The sequence below is a fragment of the Odontesthes bonariensis genome, chromosome 2 (genome assembly GCF_027942865.1).
Source record: "Odontesthes bonariensis isolate fOdoBon6 chromosome 2, fOdoBon6.hap1, whole genome shotgun sequence".
NCBI lineage: Eukaryota > Metazoa > Chordata > Actinopteri > Atheriniformes > Atherinopsidae > Odontesthes > Odontesthes bonariensis.
Genome location: NC_134507.1, coordinates 11,931,971 through 11,949,882, shown reverse-complemented (window position 1 = coordinate 11,949,882; position 17,912 = coordinate 11,931,971). Strand labels below are relative to the sequence as shown.

At 38.6% G+C, this 17,912-nt stretch overlaps 1 protein-coding gene across 21 annotated transcripts in view; it reads left to right on the top strand.

Moving 5' to 3' along the window:
* The window catches only part of LOC142391472 (neurexin-1a-like), a 250,712-nt gene that overhangs the window by 207,080 nt on the left and 25,720 nt on the right, over nucleotides 1–17,912 (top strand). For 15 of the 21 annotated variants that reach the window (XM_075477349.1, XM_075477315.1, XM_075477260.1 and 12 more), the window contains 3 exons: nucleotides 1,908–2,079; nucleotides 8,868–8,957; nucleotides 10,244–10,563. In XM_075477349.1, coding sequence (XP_075333464.1) covers nucleotides 1,908–2,079; nucleotides 8,868–8,957; nucleotides 10,244–10,563 — 582 coding nt within the window. The remainder of the gene's footprint in view (nucleotides 1–1,907; nucleotides 2,080–8,867; nucleotides 8,958–10,243; nucleotides 10,564–17,912) is intronic. The other 6 variants (XM_075477362.1, XM_075477356.1, XM_075477341.1 and 3 more) reach the window with 1 other exon arrangement.

Genomic DNA, 17,912 nt, shown 5'->3' with positions numbered 1-17,912 from the left:
AGAAAGTTCCCCTTAGAAATTGCAGAAGCTGGTTTCATGGTAATTTTTTTTACACTATATCTCAGTCCTTAAAATTCAGAAAACTGTGTGAAAATCAGCCCCGGTGTGAGGTCTGATGATACCAGATGCTCATGGTTTTCACTGTCACTTGCTGCGTTTAGTCTCAGTGAGAAGCTAATTTCTCTGTATCTCTTGAAGAAGGATTTGAAGAGGGATACATCTCTTAGAATGACACACATTTATCACATTTGAACAGATTTAGCTACCTCCCTTTAACAGCTTCAGATGTTGAAACCTAATGAGCTATGTCTGTCTGCTTTTCAGTTTCTGTAGATTGTTGCATGGGAATGCAAGCAGTCAGTAAATTGTGTTAGTACTGTGACTTAAATGCATCAGATTATATAATCTGTTGAAATTATATTCCAAGTCTTTCAGTTGCCCTAGTTTTGGTAATGTAGTGTGACACATTACAAATGGTTTTAATTGCACTGTGGCTTCTGGCTGTTCGGATGTGTTCAATTCATTCTGCACTTCAAGGGAAGAGGTGGGCGGGGTGCAGGGCATGTGTGTTTAGTTTGGGAGCTCAAAAAGAGTCCGCTTGTGCACATCGGAGAGTTGGATAGAGACAGAGATGGAGGTGCAGTGTAGAATTCTGCTGTGCTGACTGGATAATGACATGCAGAGTGCTATGCTGCTATAGTAGGTTGCACCTCCAAACAGATGCTCGTTTCACTGCAGCTCATGAGCAGAGGGAGCAGGCGGCTGCGCCGACATACGCGCTCATCTTCACTGGATTAAGCTGGAGGATTCAGGGACTTCGATCATGTACTGTAAAAGGAGATTATTAAAGCTGATACTCATCATGTGAAGGAGACTGTGGCTAAGCTGGTTTAGAGTTTTCTTTTTTTCTTTCCACGCTTATGTGTTCATGCAGTGTGTGTAATTATGGAGGTCTTCACTGCAATTTAGATTTTGTCTAAAAATGCCACAGATTGAGTGCTGTCATGATTCAGAGGATTGTTTATGTTTATTGTACATAAGAGAGAAAGCTGGCAGCGTCACGCAAAGGGGGCATAGCTGGTTCAGATATATTTACCTATTTAATGGATTTAAATGCTATTATGTACGCGACAAAGGGCAGAAAGCAAAGTATGCATAGCTGAATGATGTGTTCTTATGAGGACTACAAAACGTCCAGAAGCAATGCTCCATTCAGCCACAACACATATGTTGTTTTAATGTAGTTGCCAAGGCAATAATCCATATAGTAATCTGCCTTATGGTGAACCCAGCAGGTCTTGCAGTCTAACAGATTGACACTTGGAATAACACCACACACTGCATATACAAGCGCAGTTTTGCTCTGTTTTTTTATTGCGTAATTAATCACTTGTCTTCACACTACAAGTTGAATGACTTCCCAGCGTTACCTTCCGTACAAATAAATCTTTCACCAGCAACACAGTGAACATGCAACTCCTGAATAAACAATGTTTTCCTTTTTTAAATACATATTTGAGTGCAGAATCTTTGTAAGGACACACCTTCAACAGAGTTTGAAACAAAACATACACTTTTCAAAACAATACGATTGTATGAAGATGTTACTGTATGTGGTCTTTAGTTGATGCGCTCAAGAACTGAAAGGAGTCTATTGGATTATAGACCCAAGCAAGTCGTTTATCAAAATGATTTGTCATTTTCAGGCAGTCTTTAGACTGTCACTCTGAAGAGATAAATTAACTTACCTTTTTGGAAAAATATATAACCCTCCACCTTTACTAGACTCCTCCATGTTTCTAATAGTTGTCACAAAGTCCCTTAGCAACATTGTAAACTGTGATACTACTTGATTACTAAAGATTTTTTTATGTTGTGTTTTGTTTTCTGTGCTCTTCTCTATTCAGGAAAAAGGGAACATTGCAGTTGTATTCAATGTCGGAACAGATGACATTAACATTGAGGAGACGTCAAAGTTTGTAAATGACGGAAAATACCATATAGTGAAGTTTACAAGGAGTGGGGGTAATGCCACTCTGCAGGTGGATGACCTGCCAGTCATTGAGCGCTACCCCGCAGGTGAGTCACCCATTTTGCCTGTAATTACTTCTGCTCCTGCATAACGGCAACAACGTGACAAATATACTATCAAACCAACTATCAAAGCCCTATCTGTTAGGATGTTTTTATGTCAACTTGGCATGTGCTTTAATAGCTTTTCATGTTTCTGTTTCAGCAGTTTTTAGGGATGATACCAGTGATGTTGAGTTATTTCACTGAATGTTTAATGTTCGCTATCATTTGATATGATGCTTTTAAGCAAATGAGTCACACTTTAGGTTGCACATTCCTGTATATAAATCTAAAATCTAAATTGTCAGAAAGGGCAACAACCCGCCCTGTCTCTATGTCTGCATTATATTGTCCATATGTGAAGGTAATCCACCCATAGCGTATGCGCCCAGTAACCCAAATCAATCATATTCACTGATGAATCAATACTTTTATTGTGGCAAGTAATCGTATGTCACTTCAATATTCATATATTTGTCAATACAGTCAATTGACTGTGTGAAGTTAAAGGGGCAGACAAGCCTGTAATGATATAGTCAAACTAAATCTGGCACTTGCACAGACTCAAACACGACGTGATCAGCTGCAGTACAGCATCAAATTTGAACATAAAAACGTATTTTTATATTCATAATTTTGACAGCATAACCCTACGATTGAAAGTTTTAGGGAAAATGCAACCATTGAGTCACTACATTTGATGGGGTAAAATTGTAGTAATTACCAGGCACAGGACAACAACTCAGCAACACTGGTATGTTTCTGTAGAGTGTCAAAATGGTAAAATGTCAGTCGTTCGACTTTAAATGGTACGACTTGTGTTGTTGGTATTGTTAACTTTTTAACTGCTGAAAGGCTTTGACAAAAGCTATAAAGGCTTGAAGGCATCTAGAAATGACAACAAAATTCCAAACACCATCATTACCGAAAGAACAAGTACAGCTTTCATACCACAAGAGTACGAAGCTGCAGCATCGCATTCGTTAGCTTGTGGGAATGCATAAAATGAGTGGACAACCTGTCTCTCCTACTGTGCATAATGTTCTGTGACCTTTTGGGCTATGACCAATGCTTTCATCCATATGAAAGAAGATTTTATGACTAGAACTCAATCCGCATTACTTGCCTCAGGGGGACATGGGAAACTGAGGGCTTTTGACATGATGTGAACAGGGCAGCACATGCAGGAGGCTTAAATGCCTATATGCTATCAATCTTCAACAAACAGGCAGATTTGCTGTGCATAAACCGGATGATCATGGAAAAACAACGTATTTGTTTTGTTGTAATACACACACGCGACAGTGAAGATGGTCGAGTGCATTGAAGGGTTTCCTGCTATAACGGTGCTAACTTCAGCTGAAAAATTTAATTAAAGGACCTCGAGAAAGTATCAGCTTGAATGATCAGAATTTGACGCATTTCAAATCTGGTCGGTCTAAACTACAACTGTATGTAAAAAAGCTATATAATCCTGTATAAGTTTATATAGACATAAATCCTGTTATGGCTGGTGCTGAGTTATAAACGCTGCAGGGAGCATTGGCCAACCCCGTCCCCACCAATCATGCGTCAGTGACAAAGCCAAGTGCAGCAACCATATTTGGCCCAATGCAAGCTAATTACATCTAATCACAATTACTGTGCAGCCCCTCCCCTCACCCCCAGCACACAAAGCCATCATTCTCTCAGCTCGCCTGTGGTTTGATTAGTATCCATGTATGCCTCTAACGCACTCATAATAGCAGCTCTCAGCCTCTCTTAGGCCACTCACAGATCAACAGTGATTATAATAAAAGTAGACAGCAAAGATAAAAATGATGGCTGGAGAGTGACAAAGAGAGAGGAGGAGTTTACGGGGGGAGCGATCACTCTCAAAGCAAGGAAATAATTGCTTCACCAGACCCTCAGTTGCTGCCCTCGTAATCTCATTAAAAAGTCTCGTACTGCATGCTTAGAGGCCATTAAAAGTCTTCAGCACAATTATTAGAATCTAAAATGCTAAGCAAACACACAGACACACAAGTAGCCTCTTATTTGCTGTAGTTTAGTCCTTCTGCCTTTATTCCCTCCCTGCTTTCATTCCGCGCCGCACACAGAAAGGCTGGACGGCAACAAAAAAGTCAGCCCCTTCTCTCGAGTCTCGGCCATGGAAGTAATACCATCACAATGGTGCTGCCAGGCCCGCAGGGTGCAGTGCAGTATCCTATCAGAGCGCCAATGAACACGCGCTGCACACAAAGATAATGGAGAAGTCCCTGGCCTTATTCTTTTACTGTTATCAGAGCGTGGTGCACTTACAGAGCTCTCAGTCGCTCTCTCTCTCTCTCTCTTCCCCCCTTATTCTGTCGTCTCTACCTCTATCTGTCCACCCTGGGCCCCTGTCGATCCCAACTATGTTTTTTCACCTTGCGGTTTGCTTTGTGGGATACAAGATCTCTACTCCTTTTTTCTCTCTGTTCTAGCCTTGAGCTTATTCAGCCCATTGTCAACGCTGTCATCACTGAGGATCCTTAAGAATGGCTATCACTGCCAAAGGGTGGGGGGTGGGGGGGGGGTTGTTCAGATTAATAAAAATGATTTGAGATTAGTGTAGTTTCCTCCTTATTAATTCTTCTGGTTCTGTGAACAGAGGAGGCGTTTGCACATTTGTTCATTTAACGTGGCGAGTGTCCCATGGCTTGTAATGAGATAAAGTTCCTTACCTTATCTGACCACTTTATTAACAAAATAGAAAACAAGTGAATGAGGGCAAAGCGGGTCGGGTGGGACGCCTCAGCCGAATCGCTACTGTCTGGCAGTGGAGATAAGCCAGGCTGTCCCACACTAAACCAAATCACCACTTAACAGCAGTCACAAGCTCCGCTCGCAGGCAGGATGAATGGGCTCTGTTGATGCATCAAAGCCCTGGGAATAGCATTGTTTAACACTCTGCTGTCCCACAGTGGGGATCAATACACGATCAGGCCTTGATTATATCCACACATAATTAACCTCGGTATAAGGATAGACTGAGTTTGCCATGGGGTGCAGAGCCAAACAGATAAGCTCTACAGTGGAGGTTTTTGGATCTGTGGCATGGTGTGTGTTGAAATATCTCTGTGAGTGTGTCTGTGGTTGTTGATATTGGTAGCCACCTGCTCGGTGTCTTTACAATAGTTTTCTTAGGTTCATCATCAAAAAACTTGGGATTTTCATTGCGTCGTTTTAATAAAGGTGTGTACATTTTGTATTTTTGAATAAAGAATACAAAATGAATACATACTTCACAGTCAAGCACTTGAGCCAGCACAAAATGACTGAATTAAGAAGAATTTCTTACTCATGAATATTGCTCTTTTTTAGTCCAAGGCTACGGCTACACGAAAACGAAACAAGGGTTTTTTTGAAAACGGGTACGAAAATTATTGCGGCCATACGGCAACGCTGCTGTAAAGACTCAGGTCCAGACGAAAACGATGAAAAACGATGAAAAACGATGAAACGATGCAGTACACACGAAACACCTCTAGGTGCGCTGTAAGCTACCCCCACCGGTTACACCAGAACAAAAGAAGAAGCAATGCGCATGCATGTACGCCCCTACTTCTACCAGCGCGAAGCTCACGTTGTTCCTTCAACAACGCCGCTGTAGTTAGCAGTTTCTGCAGCAGTGCTGCTATCAATGTTGTGGGGTCCATGATGATCGCTGTCTGTCCTTGTTGTGTTGTCTTCTTCTTCCGGATTTTGAATGGAAGCCGCTTTTTGTTCTGGTCACTGACGTATGTGTATATGTCACTGCGTTAGCCATGTGGCTGTGCAGATGTAAACAAATCCGTTTTCGCTGTAACAATGGAAACGAAACGACGCCGTTTTCAAATCTTCCCACTCTGGAACCCGTTCTCAAAAACTATCGTTTTGGGGTAGTGGGAACGCCGGCTCCGTGTGGCCGCGACAGCCAAACAATAAGAAAAAGTATCATTTACAGTGAAAAACGTTTTCGTGTAGCCGTAGCCTAAATTCACGTTTCCTCGCTGTCCTCTGAGCAGCTGTAGGCTAACTCTTCTCCAGAGCCCGGTTTGATGCTGACCTCTTCTCAGATGAGGTGTCACAGTTCCAGGAAATGGAGAAGTGACATAACTAACACCCATGACTGACAAGTGGAGGTGAAAAGGATTAACAAGTCCCTTGAATGTTCCATTGCAACAGCAGTTAAGGATTATTCATTCATTTATCTCATTCAAAATATCAGGAGGCATCTGTTTTCTCCTTTGAATGTTTGCCTCAACAAATTCACTATTTGATGAAGCATGAATGACGTATGCTAAAAAACAGCTTCTTAAGGAAGTCTTTCTCTCTTTTTAAAAGAGATGGGGGGGGGGGATTAAAGTGCAATCAGCTTATCGAGAAGATCACCTTTTTGAAACAGCAGATTGATAAGTACAGAGTAGAGAGATGAAAGAAAAGACTTATTTGGACCAAAGAAAATCTTATATAGTCCCTATAATTGTTGGAAAATCTTGCCGTCCAACAATCCCTCATTGTTATTGAATTCCATTCAGACCTAACACTTTTAAGGGCTCACAGAGGAAAACGTGGACTGGAGAGTTCCTTGAAGGTTTTATTTTGAAATGTATTTCTTTATTTATTGGTTGCATTTTCTGAGCAGTTAAAGTCACTGAGCCAAAGTTAGCTTGAAATTTGTTCCTTTTACATAGGCTTAATATACCATGGGCATCACTTCGTTTTCTATGTCTTTTGTTCTGTGTTTAAAGCTGATATTAAGTACTATTTCTGTTTAGGCAACAATTAACCCATAAAACCTTTTTATTTTAGCAATGGCACATCTAGTTGGGGTTCCTGTGCTTCCTTCATGCGTTCCATCCATTACAGAACAGTTAGGCTACATTGAATGAACTAATCACTGTCCAGTTACTTCAGAGAGTTCCCTTCATGCCAGAGGAGTATCCTCTGTTGTAAAAATAAAATTCCCTACAAAAAGAGTTCCGTGAACTAAGATCAACACCACTTCCTGTGGTGAGGCTACAAGAAAGAGGTATATCTTTCTCTAATGGCTAGTACATATAAAAAAAACTTCATGCGATCCAGAAGCTCCTTTATCCCAGTCAGTCTACCAACTGTATGGTGATGGTTCAAACAGTGTAATTGTATTTCGACTTCGCACAGCTCTGGCATCAAATAGATGCTTGTGGAAATGTTCAATGGTGAAATGAGCAGCTTTAGCCTTAAAAGGATCCAAAGAGACAAAATAACATCATAAAGATATGCAGCTCCTAGGTGAGTTATAGTTTTTGTCACTCCCTTGTTTTCCATTCTATTTGCAATGTTTTTTTTTCCTAATATGTGTTTACTTTGGTTACAACAGCTGTTCAGTAGGTTTTAGACATTTAAGTACTCGTCCATGTTTAGGAAAAGGTTCAGATTGCATGTTTGTATATGACACTAACAGGTTGACAAAATGGTAGAATGGGAAGCTTTCAGAGTGACAACAGACTGAATGCCTTAATGTGTTGTATAACATCAGATGACTAGGCAGAGAAGGCTGCTCTCTCATTAACTGATCAAAACAATTTATACACTGTACACTTTATTCCTGTGTGGCTTTCTTATTCTACTGAATATATCTTTCAGCATCAGTGTCAAAGATGGACGAGCTTTAAACCCTTTTATTTTACAGCTTATCTGCGCCAGTAATTCAAGCTAATGCATTAAAATGGTACCTTACTTATAAGACCCTTCATTGGACCAAATGTGCATCTGTTCCTTTCACTTTCCTTCGCGTCTTCATTCCCATCTGAAGCCAGTGAATCACTGTTAGATGCTGGAGCTTTTATGTGCCAGAGCTAAATTAATAAAGTTGATAGGACAAACATTGTCAATCTGCCGGAAGAATGGAGCTGACTGAATTCAATCTCGGTGCACAATACCAGGGGTAGAGCACTCAGAGACAGTGCCACTTTGCTGTACGTCTTCGGTTCTGAAGAGGTTATTGGCCTCGACAAAAGGGTGATGCAGAGTTTGCCCTCATTAAAGCCAAAGTGTCCCTCCAATGTTGGACTTGGAGTTTCTCTTCTTTTCTCCTGATACTTATTTGGCTTATGTTCTAAACACTTTTTTGAAAACCCCTCCGACGTCATTTAGCCAAACAAACCCAGGACTTTACGAGTCGTAGCTTTTGTCAAAGCCTGTTTTATGAAAGGATTTACAGTGTATGTACCTACTCGTCTTTTGACTTTTCTCTGACTAGAGGTTCTGATGGTACCCTGTGCTAATTGTAATAATGCAAATGGATTATTATTTCTTGTCAATTAGGCTTTGTATAAATGGGGTTTTGCATTTGTGACATGTTAAATTGTTTTATCCTTTAAACTATAAAAGGTTGATTTAATAATAAATTCAAATGATGATTCCTTTGTATAACTAGTTAAAAAGCCAGTTAAAAAGACAGAGGGAGATGACAAACAAGATGGAAATTTTGGGTAAAGATTTTGTAATGAGAGATTTGTGATTTTGACTGGTTTATAACATAGCTTTTATTAACCTAGATGAAATATTTACATGTTAGGTTCACATATTTTCAATAATTTAGGCTTAATTTGTTGGCTAAAATAAAATTAAATGAATGAAGGTTGTTCAAATAATGTTTTTAGTAAATCTTGTTTTTTTTTTTAAATTTATAAAACTTTTTAAATAGAAAACCCTTGTGCACTTGTATAACACCAGCATTAAGAATGAGTATTTAACTTTTGACCTTACAGATTGTAACCAATGAAATGTCTCTTTAAACTTTAAAGGCAACAATGATAACGAACGCCTGGCGATTGCTAGACAGCGAATCCCATACCGACTCGGTCGAGTAGTTGACGAATGGCTACTCGACAAAGGTAAAAATCCCTGATTAAAATTTCAAATAAAATAAACTGATCTTAACAAAGTTTCAGCAGTATTTTGTAAATAATAAACCTTAAAAAAAAAATAAATGTTCAGTAAAACTTTAAAAGTAAAATGATTTGAACAGTTAAATTTAGAGTGTAATGTTTCATACTTTTCATAATAATGTATTCATTTTATGGATTTCAGCTGTTTCAATACGTGTTTCTTGTCAACTTACGGTTAAAGGGACTGTAAATATGAATATAAATCTACTTACTGAAGTAACAGCACGATTGTTAAAATGTCTTTAAATTACTGTAGCATTTTGCTGTAAACATCAATGATAAATTTAAAAGTTGCAGTATAGTTATTCATTAGTTGCTAAGTGTTATCTAAAACACTTTACAGTACATATATATGTTAGTATATTATTTAATGCCATTTGATCTATTCTGATTAAACTGTTAAAAGTGATAAATAGTGTGCAATATCAATTGGCATCAGAATTTTAAGTCCCTTTAACAGACATTGTAAATATGTTTAGGGTTTTAGACACAGGAACTGTAATATAAAACAAACTGAGTGCATGCTTTGTATTTTATAGTTCAACAACGAATTCATATTGTCCACGTAAAATGTGAAATTAGCCCTATCATTTTTCTTTTAATCATTTCTTGCCGTTTATTCCTCTGATTAGCATTATTAAAATCCTGCTCTTCAAAGTTTTTTTTATTATTATCATTTTTTATTTTATTTCATTCTATTGGATTTGTCTTTGTGCCCAAGCACATCTTTTATGAGTTTTATTTTCCTTGGTTGCTTTTGCTAAAAGGATGAATATTAGTCGTGATGAGGTTTCCTGCTTTTCATGAGTTTGTACTCATGAAAAGTCAAACTGCTACAACAGAGTGTTAAATTTCACAGGCAAGCAGATCTATTTACATTACTTTTAAGGTTTAAGGACTTCAGTTTTTTTTTTTTTTGCACTGCAAAAACCATTTAAATTCTTTGTTGTCCTTTTCTTATTGCCGTTTTGAATTAGGCTGCCCTTTTAGCAAAGCATTTTTTTCATGTTCGTTTGCTTGTTTTTTTCAAATCCTGTGTTTATTTTATGTGTTTCTTTTTATAGGCATCACATCATTATATTTGCAATAAATTACCAGGGTTTGCCTCTACACCCTGTGATTTATTGATCTCATTAGCCCCTGGGCAAATAATCTTTTATTTCTTGTTCAATATAAGTGGCTGAGTCCATGGCTCAGCATTCTTGTATATATGTAACATTCTTTTTCCACAGGTCGACAGCTTACAATCTTCAACAGCCAAACCACTATACAGATTGGAGGCTTGGAGCAAGATCAGAGTCGATCCTTTCAGGGCCAGCTTTCAGGCCTCTACTATAATGGCTTAAAGGTGTTCAACATGGCTGCCGAAGGGGATCCAAACATAAAGATCCAGGGGAGCGTGCGTCTTGTTGGAGAGTCACCCTCCTCTATCACACCACAGTCAAGTACCACAGCCAATCGCTCAGAGACATCCACGTCCATCATGGAGATCACCACCACCACTGCATCCAGTAGGAGAGTCAAGCAGACTACACCACGAGAGCCTCAACAGGTAAAAAAAACTTTTTTCATGTTGTTATTGTCTGGATTTAATCTTTTTTGTGATGTTCATATCAAATTAAGCAAACCATAGATTTATATACTGTTACTCATCTAGCGTTATATTATTATATGAAGAATACATGCCTGATTTTATTGTATGCGGCACATCTTCCTTCTCCCTAAGTCCCCTGACCTATACAACTGAGGGAAAATAAGTCTATTGTTTCATGAATGGGAGCAGCACCACAGGCACTCTTGAGCATTTCTCCCATTTGCAATCAGATATGGCACCGTGAGGTCTGTATGTGTAAGAGATAATAATCTTATAGGTCCTCCATCATCTTTATCTGTCCTGCATGAGCACGGCACCATCTGAGGGAGCATATTACCTCTCAAATGTCATATGTAGCTCAACTATGTCACACAAAATGTGGTCAGCAGGTCATTCTTGTATTGTTTTGCCAGGGACAGAAGGGATTTTTTTATTCAATTCTGTAGCATTAATCGGTCTTCAGTTTCAAATAAGACTGAAAATGAATTGACATGCTACTTAAAATGTTCTTTGTCTTAGCAGAGAAAACATACATAGTACATTTGCTTAAGCATATTCATGGACTTAAGTGACCCTTTAATCAGGGAATAATTAGCTTTTACAAATATAGTTTAAAATAGTTTTTTGGATTTAACTCACTTTGGTTTTCTTTAACTCTTATTAAATGACACCAACTGTGCAGCAGTAAAAGAACTGCCCCTCCTACTCTGTCTGGCCTAAGACAATCATAACAGTTTTTGTAGGGGTCTGCAGATGCTAAGAAACAATACAACCATAAATATTGATCGAGTGGAATGGCTTTCAATAACACTCAGCATGGTCTCTGACCCGTTGCAAGAGCATGTAATGCAGGTGAAATAACAAGACAATGCGCTATAATTATGTCTCAGCTCCATCCAGTGTTGCTACCTTTGGCAGAAAGGAGTCCATCTGATCTGTTACTGTCATTCTAGACTTCTTTGTTCGAGTGAAAATAAAGGGATATAAATGACCATTACAGTGGCAATTTAGTTATGTAGTGTTAAATGTATGTCCAGGACAACTGTATATATTGACATTATTATTATTTTATATTAATATTGTAATAGGATTCTGCTTTTTAGTCAATACGAATTTCCCTTTTTACAATAATTTTATCCAGTTCCGGTTTTTGATGCAGTCAGCGAACAGTTTAAATGGAAGATTTTGTAGTAACTTAAGATCCACTTATTTCTCTTCTTTGAAAAGTGCACAGTATGTCATTAATGTTCTACCTGGGGTTGTCTTGATGCCATTGTTGGCTGAATAAATTGGGTGTGAGATGTTCTACTTTTAGGTTTTATTGCAAGCTCGCCTCTCAAAGCGGCCTCTCAAGGTTTGGTAAAAGTACAATGGTAAAGACAAAAAGTCTTGGTTTCAGTTTTATCTGGGGCATTTATATGGAAAAGGGGTTGTGAGATTAAAGAGATTGTCTGCAACATGAGCGGGTGATGAATGAGGCATGCAAAACTGTGCTCATTGAGAGATGTCAGTGTGTTCGGTTTGATTCGATGTGACAAGCTGATGAGCTCCCGCAGTAGGACATGACTGTCTCAGGACACTGCACTTGGAAAGACATTGTGTCTGCTCTCAGTAAAAAGTAAAAAGAGATTGTGCATTCAATTTTTTCTTAAATAGTCAGCATTTTCAACATTGTTCAGCTGTTTCATCTCCCCGCTGATGGTGAGTTTAATCCACCGACTGTCTTTATGTCCTAAGAATTTTAATATCACCTGGCCAACAAGACAAGAGGTGCAGAAGACTTTTTTTCCACTCAAAAGTCCTGGATCGATATAATGACAGGTTCATCTTTAATTTTGAAATATAATTTGATGATAATTGTTCCCAACTCCAGCTTTGACAGTTGCACAGTGACGCACCAACTGATGGTGAATTGTGATCTTTACTTTCTGGTTGGTTTAGTTGTTGCACTAAAACATATTTGAGTGGATAAATGTTTAAACCCTTATTTTCTGTTGAGTGATTGGAACATTGTTCTGTATTACAAAATGAAGCAAGCGAGAGATTTTGATGTAAAAACACTTGTACTTTGTTCTTCCACAAATGGAAATACAAAGTTACAAACACAAAGCCACAAGATAAGAACCTGCATGAAAACCAGCACATGACTTTATACTCAATGTTAGTTTTTAGCTGATTTATTAACATACATAATTTAAAGTGTATTATAGCTCAAAATGCCTGAAGTGAAAAAATTAAAAATGATGTTCCCATTACTGCTTAGCAAACATTGAGAAAGTTTCAGCACAGTAAGATCTCTCAGTGATGCTGGCACTGCAGATTTATGACGTGTCTGCTTGCATTGCTCCAGTTATCTTCAAGGGTACAATACAGTCATTGCATAGAATGATGACCCACCGTTCTACCTCTCCTACTTTCCCTCGTTGCCTTATGGGAAATGTGACATTGATGTCATTTTTCTGAAGCCGCTGTGTCCATTTATGCTTTATTAACAAGAATATTATCATCTTACAGCACAGTGGTTTAATCAGGAGAGAAATGCACCATGGGAAGAAAAAAAAAAAGCAATTGGTATTTTAATTTTAATGTGAATTTTACATTCATATGAAAGTCTGGGTAATTGGATTGATTCAACCCTAGAACCTAAAACTCACTCCTGTACAAAGATAGTGAACGACACAAGAGGGCTTGCCTTGATGTTACCTCATATCTGCAGGCTTCCTGGCTTAGAGATTCTAAACTTTGGGTGTCAAATTATCTCTGTTGTGGCTTTTTCTGCTCTGTGCCACCTGCCAAATGCGGTATGTGTATGTGTTAGACTGTCATTTTGTAATGAACTGTCTCTTTCCTGAAGCGGTTCCTGCTCACATCCAATTAAACCGTAATCCACTTGTGTATGAAACAATGAACCGGCTACTGTACACATATAGTTACCAGGAGATGCCACGCACTTCTCTTGCAGGATATGAACTACTCCCATCCAAGCCTTGTTATCTATCATTACAGTTGGGTAAGTTCTTGTACTTATTGCACCTTAAAACTTTTATTTTGTGTAACTTGGATCTAAAGCAGTAGAGTGCAATATCTGCTGATGCCAATCGGAAGACCATGCCAAAACCAAATATTGTCCGTCTAATGGCTGCCAGCAGTCTGGCAACAACAGCTTGTGGCAGTCTTGTAGCTCTTGTTATAATCCCTATCCATGTTTTGAAAATTAAAAAAGAAAAGAAAAGGTCAATAAAATAAGAGTTTTAGATTTTTGTTAGACAGCCAAATTGAAAGGAAAATCATTCAAACTTCTTTCTCTAACACTGTTATTGTACATTTTTATATGAATATTGTTTAGTACCCAACAAAGCTAAAGCAAATGTGTGCACTTGTGTTATAAGTGTAATGTTTTTGAAGCACTGCTGGACAAAATGAAGGAATCCAGCAGAATGATGGTATTTAAACACCAAATTATACTTAATCAAAACCACTCAAGGACAAGAAATAGCACCCTGGGTATCTATTATCCTCACAGGATCCTCTCAGCAAAAAGAAGAGAAAAAAGACAAATGTCTGCTATCTAGAAGAGCCATTGAGCCACTCCTCATGACAGTGATGGATCCTCACCTGCATTGCTCGGTATTATCAACCCCAGCCAGCACACATACAGTACAGTATATAAATCTCACCAACATTTCAAGGGATGAGGCTACCATCCGCCAGTGTTGTCTGCGGAAACATCATCTAAAGTTGCTAATGGATTCACCATCATGGAAAGACGCAAGGACACAGTACTGTGGGAGAAGAATATTGCAGTATATGCAGTAATGTTGTACACTTGGGGCCTTGTTATAGCAGTGCATTCATAGATAGAACTCAAACTGGGTTATGTTTTCTATGTTAATAGTCAATTTTGTCTTAAACATGAAGAATCTATTTTATTTCGGCTGATGTCATAGATTTTTTTTAACCTCTTAAACTCTAATAATTTAAGAATACCTTGTCAGTGACTCAATAATTTTGAGCAGTCAAAAGCTGGCAGAGGGACTCAAACAATGGATAGTAAAGGATTTTAGCACTGCGCTAATCCTTTTTTCTTCATTGGCTTTGAATCTTCCTCGTTTTTCCATACGTTTCAAAATTAAGAAGGTGTAAAATATCAGATTTCAGGGTCATTAGGATAAAATGCCCACCATCCTTTATCATATATAAACTCACCAGTCCATCTATATGATGTTAAGGCATTTTCATAAAGACATTAAACGGTTAAACCACTCGTGTTTTGAAGAGAGAAAACAGACAATCACTAATCATCAGAATTTCTGCCATTGGAATACTGAATGTCAACCCTCACTTAAACACAACAGTATATTTCGACTTTGTGGGGCATTTCAGGATTTCACATTTCTTTCATAACCGTTTCGCATTCAACTATTTCAGTTATACATCTCGTTGCTGGTAAAAGAAAAAAAAAAATACCAAGAAACGCACGACTATAGCTTGTTCCCAGGGAGAATGAATGGCCACTACGGCCCATCATTGCCACTAAATAGCCAATTGGCCCCACTATGTCTGAGGCTGCGGCTACACGGAAACGTTTTTCACTGTAAACGATACTTTTTCTTATCGTTTCGCTGTCGCGGCCACACGGAGCCGGCGTTCCCACTACCCCAAAACGATAGTTTTTGAAAACGGGTTCCAGAGTGGGAAAGTTTGAAAACGGCCTTGTTTCGTTTCCATTGTTACAGCTAAAACGTTTTTGCGTCAGTCACACGTTGACGCTGTGAGCCAATTTAAACACTTCTCTATTGTCTCACAGCGTGGCGTGACACAGTGGCGTGTGTACTGCATCGTTTCATCGTTTTCGTCTGGACAGCAGCGCGTTTCCGTGTGGTCGCAAGAATTTTCGTACCCGTTTTCAAAAAAAACCTCGTTTCGTTTTCGTGTAGCCGTAGCCTGAATAAACCCTGGGTGAGGTAGGAGAAATGGCCTTTCAGTAAAGTGAGGAACATTCAAAACACATTGTGTGGGCCATTTCATTTGCAATCACAGCACATGGCTGTTAAAACTCAACAGGCTCATAGTGACTATGTTTGCCTTGGTCCCTGACAGGATGGGCAGAAACCTGGTGTCTCTGTTATTCACGGGGAAATAGAAGATTTGACATGCTGCACTCCAGCACCTTCATTGTGGTGTTTGGGTGCCTTCAGGGCTCGCTTGCTGACTCTTACAAACACACTATAACAAAGTTAGTGTCACAATAATCTCACAATGAAAAATTTTCAGGATCTTAGTGTCGAATAACTGCTCGGTCTGCGGCTTCTCTCCCAAAAATTCATCCATGCAATATGTCTCTTTATGGTGTTTGTTTCTACCTGTAGGCGTTGTTGTGATAGTCCTGACCCTCGTAGGGATTATTGTTTTAAAAACTGAGGTTGTATTTGGTCTTTATATCTTAGATTTCAAACTGAACCTGCAACAAAATTCAGACCCACGTCTTCTTTTCGGTACAGATGAAGCTTCTTTAAATATAGTTAGTTAGAATATACTTAGCTCGTAAATTATGTCGTAAATTATCTACTTTTGCATTTTTGCAATCTTCTTCATCCTCTTTATTAAAGTACCTAAGCACCTACATCGAATATCAAATATATGAAAACCCTCATCAAAAGAGCACAGCTACAGCTTTGAAAGGTTTTGTTTCTACGTAGTGGTGAATGTAAACAAATAACCAAACAAGATCACTTTTTTTGTTCAGGTAACTTTTCAATTCTTATGTAGTTCTTTGTAAACTTGGCTTCAGGAAGTTACCACTGGAGCGGGTATATTACAAGCAAAGCCTGTTGCATAGCCTGCACCCAACAGAGGGTTCACTTTCTTAGATGGAAAAGGCATAATCAGTGTGTCACTTGCCTGTTACACAATCAACCTTTTTTTTTTTTTCCTTGCATTGTGTCTGTGTGCCTCCATAGTGAGCTGGTCACCGGTTACCCTCGATTTTTCAACTACTAACTAACATAATGTTCACAATAGCAGAGCGTGTTTTCTTTTGACTGACTGGCTGAAATTACTCAAAGGATGCCTTCCTGTTCAACAAATGGGGAAAAAAATGTTTATTTAGTTAAAATATCCCCGCTCAACTCCAAGCCGTGTTATTTCGGCTGAACTCGCATGACAGCATTTTCCAAGCTTATTTTCAACAGTGTGGGAATAACACGCGTGTGTATTCACATCCTGTTAGAATGACATTGTCATGAATGAATGAATGAGATCTTTTTTTTCTTATTAGACCATCTGACAAAATTTTGCTCTTCATATTTTTCACGTATTTAGGAAAAGGTTTGTATGTATTTATTTTCAATATCTGAATTGAATATGATACATTCTCAATAAAATATAAAAAAAAAAAATCAGCTTAAATGGATCAAGACACAATGTTTATTTTTGCTGTCTTCGTTAGAGATTATATTCAGAACCTGTCTTGTAATACTTTACCTGACTTTGCAGAGGTGAATAAGAAATTACCGAGTCGTTTTAACCATTCAAATTTGTTTTCTCATATGTGCAGTAGAAATTGCTTTTCACCAATCCTTGTTTCCTTCATCTTACAGAAAGGCAGTTTTTTACTCTCAAATGAAAGTCAGCTGCCCTTTTCGCCTTAATTCTACAACTGAAAAAAGGACAAACAAAAAAGTCTGAGTTTACTAATGAAGCCCAGAATGTTCCACATTAAATGGAGTATTATTAATCAGCACAGGTTCAGTCATAATGAATGAGTGTCATTTCATCCAAAATATCAAATAGAACTGAGTCTCAGACTGCAGTGTTCCATCTCTGTGTCAGCTTGTGGTCCCTTCAATTATTCAAAGAAAGAAAACATCCTCAGGATAAGATTTCCCCTGCATTGCAGATGTATGGGATTGACCATCACACTACTGAGAAACTGTAAAAGTTAGTAAAAAAGAGCACTGGCAATCAAACAACTCACTTCACTGGCACACTATTGATTCTTTGGGGCTTTATGATATTCATTATATTTTTATTTCCCTTGTAAAACCATGTACCCCCACCTACTGACAAAGAAACAAAATACCTTAAGTGGATTTTTCAGTTTGCCACAAGTGCGACAGCATCATTCATTTAATGAGAGCAGAAGCAGGTTGAATACGTGATAGACGGACAGCTCCCCTCTGCAGCTCGTGCCTGGCTTGCTGACCTCCCTACCTTGTCCCTGAAGTGAGGTGTGTCCTTTTTGGTGGTCCTGTGGTGTGGTGCCCCAAACCCGGTCATGGTTTTGTGCCCACCCAGTGCTGACAGAT